This window comes from Myotis yumanensis, unplaced genomic scaffold (genome assembly GCF_028538775.1).
Source record: "Myotis yumanensis isolate MYYU_CA2020_CCGP unplaced genomic scaffold, mMyoYum1.0.hap1 SCAF_4, whole genome shotgun sequence".
NCBI classification, from domain to species: domain Eukaryota; kingdom Metazoa; phylum Chordata; class Mammalia; order Chiroptera; family Vespertilionidae; genus Myotis; species Myotis yumanensis.
Window position 1 is genome coordinate 99,487,229 of NW_027223755.1, and position 9,125 is coordinate 99,496,353.

At 51.4% G+C, this 9,125-nt stretch overlaps 1 protein-coding gene across 1 annotated transcript; it reads left to right on the top strand.

Moving 5' to 3' along the window:
- Nucleotides 1-9,029, top strand: PAM16 (presequence translocase associated motor 16). The gene is made up of 5 exons (XM_070413095.1): nt 1-83; nt 6,911-6,995; nt 7,843-7,979; nt 8,399-8,464; nt 8,876-9,029. The coding sequence occupies exons 1-5, from the start codon at nt 81-83 to the stop codon at nt 8,960-8,962; spliced, it is 378 nt and encodes a 125-aa protein (XP_070269196.1). The 5' UTR covers nt 1-80; the 3' UTR covers nt 8,963-9,029.
- Nucleotides 9,030-9,125: the final 96 nt, after the last annotated feature.

Genomic DNA, 9,125 nt, shown 5'->3' on the forward strand with positions numbered 1-9,125 from the left:
TTTGACCTGCCGGCCGCCCTTGAGCCGGGGCCGCGAGGCGTGGAAGACGGAGCCCGCGCTCCCGAGGCAGAGCGGCTGCCATGGTGAGGCCTGAGTCGGGGGCTGCCCGGGGGTGGGAGGGCGGAGGAGGCCGTTTCGGGGCGAGGGCGGCGAGTTCCCCTTACGTGCCCGGCGGGAAGCGGGGCCAAGGGCGTCGCACCTGGGGGTACCTAGGCGGGCGCTGGCGGCCTCGGAGCCGGGGAGAGCCGACTGGCTGGAAGGCAGGGCTCCCGCGGACGCGATGGCCGTGCACCAGCCCATGTGCGAGCAGCCGGAGGCGGAGCTGAGCCCGGCACGCGAGCCCCCGCCCTGTCCTGGACTAGTTGTTGGTGCGGTCCTGCTAGTGTCCCCACTTGGAAGCTGGCGAAACGGCTCCGAGACTTTCACAATAAAGTGGGAGAACTGGCCGGGGCTTGAACCAGGCCCGGCGACGCTGAAAACGGTGTTTCTGCGGTACCATTGGCACCTGGAGCCGGTCCACACACCTGGGCCACGCCGGCTCCGTCGGGGCACTTGGGACCCCCTTAAAAACGCAGGGTCCTGCCCAGTTGTTTACAGCGTCGTCCCCATACCAGTGAATGCACGAATGGGTGGAACAACAAATCTCTCCCTTTTCCTCTCTCTCTCTGAAATCAGTAAATTAAAAAATGTATACTTTAAAAAAATACAGGGTCCTGAGCTCTGCCCCGTCTCAAAGCGATTGATGCAGGGTTTGAGGAAACACTTCTTCACTGAAAGTGGTAAGAATAACAGAAGAGCTTACAAGTGCCAGCCCCTGCGCTGAGGCTTTAAGTAGATTTTCATGGAATTCTTTTTTTTTTCTTTTTGATTTTTATGTAATTCTTAAAGAAGTCGGTGCTTCTCACTGTCCCCATTTCACAAGAGAAGGAACCTGAAGCTCTGCATGTTTGACTCCTCCAGGGTCACTCATCCCACGAGTGTCTGAGATGGCACCTCTCCTTCTGTGTCCTAAGACTTGCTGTTTCCCATCACATGATTCCTGCTTTGTAATGGTCACTGCCATTTGTTGGGGCCCTATGATGAGCCCTCGCTCCCACATGTAACTCTGAGCCACCCTCAAGGGCTGAGTAAAATGTGTCTCTGGAGGAGTTTGTATCCTATAGGAGAAGGTAGGCCAGTCTGTCAATTAAGACAGCTTGATAATATATTAATAGGACAAGAACAAGTGCTATGGGAAGGTAGAAATGGAAGGAGACTGGGAAGGTTTCACTTGGGTGGGGGTCACGTGACTAGGTCTTGAAGGCCGTTGGATTTTGACAGTATTGGAGTGGAAGGGAGGATATTCAAGGTTATGGGTACGGAGTTTGTTTTGGGGGGGTGATGAAAATGTTTTGGAACTAGTGATGATGGTCACACAACTCTAAATACACTAGAAAGCACTGAATTGCCCACTTTAGAAGGATGACTTATGTGGTGTGTGAATTCAGAGCTGCAGAGGTTTCAGGTAAAGAAGTAGAGGGGCTGATGTAGTAGGAGTGAATGGTGGAGAGAGGTGAGGGAAGAAGAAACCAGAGAAGTCATTTGTACCTGGACCGAACTGGAGAGTGGACTGAATTTGCAGGCGGTGTTGGTGGAGAGTTGTGTGTATTTTCAGGGGAGGCTGGAGCCCTCCTTCAGCAGAGGGGGTGGGGGGGCATTTGGAAATTCTGTCTGGGGACTTAGAGATTATGAGACTTCAGTTTGCCCAAAGCAGAGCTGACGGTGTCTTGGTTAAATGTCACATTCATTCAAATATGTATCAGGCACCTGCTGCGCCAGCCACAGACCAGGCCCACACATACCATGGTAAATTGGACAGTTGTGGTCTTGACCTCCCTCCTGCTTAGTTGTGATACCAACAGCTGTTTGCAGGGGCCCTGTATGAACAGAGCCCCTTCCTATCTCAGTGCATCCTTGAAAGAAAGGGGTGAATCTCAGTGGCTGTCTCTGCCCACCAACCTGAGGGCCTGGAATTGTTCCTTGAAGGAAACATTACACATGGTTTGTCTGAAAGCCAGGCTCCCTTGTTGATGCACTTGATTTGGGATAAACCACATTCCTGAGTGCTCTCCCACCCCCAGCTGCGGGCCTTTGGTCCTGCATTAGGCCAGGATGCTTCCCGGGTGAGAAAGCATGTGTGCTGTCCACAGTGGGTCCCAGGCTCGGAATCCTGGCTCTGACCTCTGCTCCTTAACTGTCAGCTTCGCCTGAAGTTGGATGCTGTGTCAGCCAATTGCTCTGGCCCAGGGTCTTCAGGCCCAAATGTCAGTCTGTGGACTATGGGCTTTCGTAGAGAGGCCTCAGCCAGTGGCTGTCTTCATCACCTGTGGTAGCTATAGTTGGCAGAACTCTGCTCCCCCGTCAATCTGCAGCTCTGAGCGTAGTTGACCCACATTTGGTGCTTAGCAGGTGTCTGGGTCTTGAATAGATGGATGAGAGACTTGGCTATACCTCTGATCTCTAGATTATTCAACACCAAGTACGACCTGGTCCAGAAGCAAAGGCAGCTGTTGAATTGCTCTGGACCTGCCACTGTCTGTCTGTCCTCTTGGTCTTATGTGCATTGCCTCCTGAGGGTCTTACAGCTCTCCTGTGAGGAAGGTATTATTCTCCCCATTTTGCAAATAACAAAACAAATTCAGCCCTGGTTGGATAGCTCCTTTGGTTGAGCAGTTGTCGGCAAACTCATTAGTCAACAGAGCCAAATATCAACAGTACAACGATTGAAATTTCTTTTGAGAGCCAAATTTTTTAAACTTAAACTATATAGGTAGGTACATTGTTATTAACTTAATTAGGGTACTCCTAAGCTGGCCTTTGCTAAAAACGTCCTCAATCTGATTGAGGTACGTTCGCTGAGGTTGACTCCTTCCAACTCTCCCATCCACACTCGTCTTGTATACTTGTTTCGTCTATCTCCTTTCTGAAAACTGACTTCTGCGCATGGGCCACGAAGTTTCAATTGCACTGTACGTGCGCGCCCACACGTGGTATTTTATGGAAGAGCCACACTCAAGGGGCCAAAGAGCCGCATGTGGCTCGCAAACCGTGGTTTGCCAACCACTGGGTTAGAGCATTGTCCTGAAACGCCAAGGTTGTTCAAATCCCTGGTCAGGACACATACAAGAATCAACCAATGAATGTGTAAATAAGTGGAACAGCAAAGTGATGTTTATCTCTCTCCCTGACCCCTCCCTTCATTTCTCTCTAAAATCAATAAGTAAACAGAAAAAAAATTCAGAGAGGTTGAGTAATTTGCCCAGCGCCACACAACTAACAAGAAGCAAAGCTGGGGCCTGGCTGGCATGGCTCAGTGGTTGGGTGTCGACCTATGAACCAGAAGATCAAGATTTGATTCCCAGTCAGGGCACATGCCTGGGTTGCAAGCTCAATCCTCAGTTGGGGATGTGCATGAGGCAGCCAGTCGATTATTCTCTTTCATCATTGATGTTTCTCTCTTCCTCTCCCTTCCTCTCTGAAATTGATACAAATATATTTTTTAAAAAAAAGAAGCAAAGCTGGGGATTCCAGGTTATGTCAGCCCAGCTCCAAAGCAGCATTCTCACTGTGCTTTCACATTGCTTCTGAGGTCCCTGGCTTTTTGCAGCCTTCTCCCCTGAGTAACTAGATTCTCTAGTTAGTAGAGAATCTATTAAATGAGCTGCTTTATTGGGAGAAGCTTTGTTACTCCATAGTGACTGGCCATTGTCAAGTTTTGTTAATAGTAATAAATGAAAACCAACACTTATTGATCACCTACTGTGTCATCAGGCTCTGTATCAGGCACTTTATGCACATTACCTCATTTAATCCTTATGGCAGTCCCATTGTTGGTGAGGAATCGGAGGCTCAGGGAGGTTGAGAACTTGTCCAGGGCACACAGCTGGGATTTGCACACGGGTAATCCCAAAGCTTGCCTGTGTAACCACTAGACCACACGGCCTCCCCTGGGAGTTGACTCTCCCGGGAACCTTGTACTCTAATTCGGCTGACCAGGCAGCTCCCTTAGCTACTGGGAAACTGCAGAACAGCCCAGCCTTCCCTGCAGCCACTGAGCTCTGGCAGCTGGAACCATGGAGCCACCATGCCACTTTGGTTTGAAGCCTAGAGGGGATGGTAGGGGGAATTGCCCATTACAGCCTTGTTCTTAGCATTCATTTTTTTTTAGCAACAGTTACTACCCTGGGCAGAGTACAAGGTGATACAGTGGTGTTGCACTCAGGCATGTGGCAGCAAAGGAGGGTATGTTCTGAAGGTTGAAGGTGCCAGGCCAAGGAAACCCTCTGGAGTCACCTAGTGGCCTGTCAGTCTCTCTCTGTCACTCAGACCGGACCAGCAATTCATCCCAGAGCCTCCTGTCCCACTTGAGAGTGGCTTTAGGTGGGGTTGGGGAGTCAGGTGAGGCTTCCCAGTCAATAGCATGTCCATTGTTTGTCTTCACACCTGCAAGGCAGCTGGCTGGAGCCCTGATCACAGGAGTCTCCACTGAGCTTTGGTTTCTGGTGTGAAATACAGGGCTTATGAAATTTCCACCCACTCGTGAAGTCCAAAACCACTTCCATTTATTAATTCCTGACAATGGCCCAGAATTACTAGGGAAGGGCAGGTTCAAGGGAGGCCAGTTCTGGAGTCTGGATTCCACTGGAATCTGACAAGACCCTCTGGCTTCTGGGTTGGGTCCTTGCTTCTTGTCAGGTTGCTTTGTTGCCCTTCCTGCAGATCCCAGAACCCTGTGTGAGATGGGCATCCTAGGGATGCCATGGCTGATAGCACTGGCTTTGGGATCCTTGCCCACCTTCCCCTGAATACTAGCTGTGTGTCCTTGGGCTGGTCTCTAAATACCTCTGTGCTTTAGTGTCTTTTTTTGTTTTGTTCTTTTTTTTGTTATTTTTTTATGTCTCAGTGTCTTGAGTTGTTAGGGTTAAATGGCACAATAGCCCTAGCCGGTTTGGCTCAGTGGATAGAGCTTGGGCCTGCACTGAAGGGTCCCAGGTTTGATTCCAGTCAAGGGCATATGCCCGGGTTGCGGGCTCGATCCCCAGTAGGGGGCGTGCAGGAGGCAACTAACCAATGATTCTCATCATTGATGTTTCTATCGTTCTCTCCCTCTCCCTTTGTCTCTTAAATCAATAAAAATATTTGTTAAAAATAAAAAATAAATAGCACAATAAACAGAATGTGTTTGGCGTGGTGCCTGTCACTCTTGCTTAGATTACTTGCTTAGATACTTGTTGACTGATAGGAAATCTAAAGACAGAAAAGTACAAAGAACAAGGGAAACCACTTGGATGTGCCCCATGAACAGTGTTGACCTGCAGTGAGCATTCTCCAGGTGTCCTCTACCAAGTTTGTACCATCTCTCACACACAGTCATTTTCACATGGGCAGGCTATATGTAATCTCTGTTCACTGTAAGATCTGCACATTTGCCCATCTCAGCTGCCTTCCTGGTCCCCTAGGCTTTTGGCTGCTACCTGGACATTTCTTATGCTTTCTCCCAGTTTTGGCTCCCCGTGGTCCCTCGGCCTAGGAAGCCCCAGTATCCCCATCATAATTCTACCTGCCCTTCAAAACCCATCCCAGTAGAAATACTATTGTCTTCTAGTAGCTCCATCTCATTCCTGGGTTTCCATCCATGCCTCTGGTCACATGCTTAATGAGACTCCCCACTTGCCTCTGTGGTGCATGGACCCCCTGTGGTCTCAGGGTGGGACACTGCCTCGGAGGATTTCCCTGCAAGGCCTGGAGGTGTGGGAGCTCCAAGGACAGGGGCCCCTGCGTCTTACTTTATTTTATTGATTGATTGAGTTGAGGGAGAGAGGGGGAGGGGGGGAGGGGGAGGTGAGAGAGAAATTGGTTTGTTGTTCCATTTATTTATGTATTCATTGGTTGACCCCTGTCTGTATGTGCCCTGACCAGGGATTGAACCCACAACCTTGGAGTATAGGAACAACACTCTAACCAACTGAGCAACTCGGCCAGGGTTGGGCCCTTATATCTTTGTAGTCTAAATGTTGCCTCTCAGTGAGTGAGTGAGCCTGTGGAGGAATACGTAACAGCCCTGCACTCCCTCATTACTTCGTCCTTGATGTGTTTGTCTAAATGCCTGCCTCATGGCCTTTCCCTCCTGGAAGGTACAGAGTTTTTGCTGTGTTATGTTGAATGGAGAACACTTGAATAGTGTTGGGAAAATTAGAATGTCACCAGTAGAATGAAGGTTGGACCAGCCAGAACTAGGGCCGGTCCCAGAAACACAGAAAGTGCCCTCGTTGGCCTAGATGCCAAAGTGAGTTAGTGGGTGAGTCTGGGACTGGCCCTAGTTCTGGCTCCTGGCCACAGTATTATTCCTGAAGCCAGTGGCTTCTGTGCCCTGCAGCCACTTTGCCTTGGCTGCTATCTGCCTCTTCCAGAGGCCAAGGGAGAAGCCAAGTGGTGTACCTCTGGGGACTTGGTCAGGTTTATCCCTCACCTACTACCTCATGAACGCCTGAAGCCACCCAAAGTAGCTTTTCATTAGAAAAGGCCTGTGTGCCAAAACCGGTTTGGCTCAGTGGATAGAGCGTCGCCTTGCGGACTGAAAGGTCCCAGGTTCGATTCCGGTCAAGGGCATGTACCTGGGTTGTGGGCACATCCCCAGTGGGAGATGTGCAGGAGGCAGCTGATCGATGTTTCTAACTCTCTATCTCTCTCCCTTCCTCTCTGTCAAATATCAATAAAATATATTTAAAAAAAAAAAAAAAGAAAGAAAAGGCCTGTGGCTGCCGTTTTGTGTTTTATTACCTCAACTTTCTGGGGGCCACTCAGCAGCCATTTCCAGGGTGCCACCTCTGGGGGCTGCAGCCTGCTAACCAAATGCCTGCTTTGCCAACAGGCCAAGTACCTGGCCCAGATCATTGTGATGGGGGCGCAGGTGGTGGGCAGAGCCTTTGCCCGGGCCCTGCGGCAGGAATTTGCAGGTAAGCCTGACCCCTGTCTCCCCCTGGGGTGGGAGCTCCTGCCCAGGTCAGATTTTCCCCATAGCAATGGGCCCTGCATGCTGGGCCAGTTGTGAATGCAGGATTTCTGTGGGTTGGGGTTCTGGCAGCTTGGGTAGCCTGGGGCACTTCCCATGGTTGGGGGCAATGATGGACTGTGAAGCATTCCCATGAGAGAGAGACCTGGTTGACAGGAGCATACAGGCAGGAGTTGGCAAACTGGCCTATGTAGCCATTTGTTTTTGTAGATAAAGTTTTATTGGAACACAACTATACCCTCTGGCTGCTTTTAAGACAGAGTCCAACATGGACTAATTGGCCTGCAAAGCCCTCTGATCCCTTAAGTAAAAGTGTACGGGCTTCTGAATCTAGGGTCATTGAAAAGGAAGTGGTCACCAGAGGCAGCCTGCTTTGGTGTCCTAGGTAACCAGTGGGCAGAACTATTGCTGCCTCCTCTTGCCACAACTTCGCTCTGCTCCCCTTAGCCTAAAGATCCCCAACTTTCTAAGTGCCCAGATGAGGGCGCAGTAGAGAGAAGAGGGACAGGGTAATCTTTGTGGTCTAGGCTGGGGACTAGGCTCCAGGTTTGGTGACTAGACCCTGCCCCCTAGTGGAGCAAATCTGTCCTCACTTCAATACCCCTCCAACACTACACCACCACCACCACCACCACCACCCCCCCCCCAAAAAAAAGAAACCACTCCTGGAGAAATGCCCTCTGGCCACTTCTGCCTCCATGTGTCACTTGGCAGGGGTGAGCCACCTACATGGAAGGCCAGGTGAGCTCTGGGCTGCTGAGGGTTGAGCACTAACCCACATGTTCACACAGCCAGCCGGGCAGCAGCTGATGCCCGGGGACGTGCCGGACACCAGTCTGCAGCCGCCTCTAACCTCTCCGGCCTCAGCCTCCAGGAGGCACAGCAGATTCTCAATGTCTCCAAACTGAACCCCGAGGAGATCCAGAAGGTGAGGCCACTGGGCTTGATCTGAGACAAGCAGACCAGAAATGGGGGTGGGGGTGGGGGGCAGGCCAGCAGCGTGGGTAAGAGTAAAGGAGGCCTGGCAGGAAGGGGTAGGGTAGATTTGGGGTACAGCCAGCTGGGACTCCGACTTGTGGGAGCCAGTGTCCCTTGTTAGTTTTTAGGCCCAAGGGAGGCAGTAGCAGGGATATTGAGCAGTTGGTGGTAGCAGCCAAACCCCTCCCTCCGTGGGTACCTGTTCACCTTTCTGCCCCTTAGTGGTTGTAGTGGCTTCCTGTGTGGCGTTTCAGGCATGCAGGGCGGAGGGATCGAGCCCTTTTGCTTTCCTTCTTTGTCATCTCCTAGCTTCCCCCGCCTCTGTAACCCAGAGACTGCACACCTCTCACCGTCTCCCCTCCTCTGCAGAAGTACGAACACCTATTCAAGGTGAATGATAAATCTGTGGGCGGCTCCTTCTACCTGCAGTCAAAGGTGAGTAGTGTTTGCTGCTGGGAGGAGGGCAAGCCATGTTCCAGGTAGTTCAGGGCTTGGCAGGTAGAAAGATGTGTGGGCCTTTCCCTGGTGCCCCAACCTCAGGGAGACCCCCTAAACTGTCACTCCTTTTGGCTGCCTCAGCTGTTGGGTTCTGTCAGGCTGAGCCCTGCATCAGCCTGGACAGTGGCCCTCCCAACAGCCATGACTTTGAGGGAAGAGGACCATTAGCTGGTGGATTGCTAGAAGCAGCTTCAGATCCCATATGACAGTCCATATGCCCTGGGCTGTCTCCTTTTAGGGGGAAGTCCCCAGGCACTAGACCTGCCTCCTGCTGTCCGGGACTCACAGCTGGAATTGGACCATCTTATGCAGGCCACCCTACCTAGCTGTTTGTAACTCCTTCCCCAGGTGGTCCGAGCGAAGGAGCGCCTTGAGGAGGAGCTCCGAATCCAGGCCCAGGAGGACAGAGAGAAAGAGAAGAGGCCACAAACGTGACCACTGGCTCCTCCCACCCCCCCTTCCACCTCTAATTTATAGCTCGTTAATAAATGTCTTTTCCGCATTTCTCAATTGCACGTCCAGATTCCAGAAAACAGACTGCTCTTCCTGCCAGCCATGGGCTGGTGGGAGAAGGGCAAGGGGCTGGGTGGGTAAGTTT

Coding starts and splice junctions, on each gene's coding strand:
- PAM16 (XM_070413095.1), top strand. Junction 6,996..7,842: donor CCTGCGGCAGGAATTTGCAG/GTAAGCCTGACC, acceptor ATGTTCACACAG/CCAGCCGGGCAGCAGCTGAT. Junction 7,980..8,398: donor ACCCCGAGGAGATCCAGAAG/GTGAGGCCACTG, acceptor CCTCCTCTGCAG/AAGTACGAACACCTATTCAA.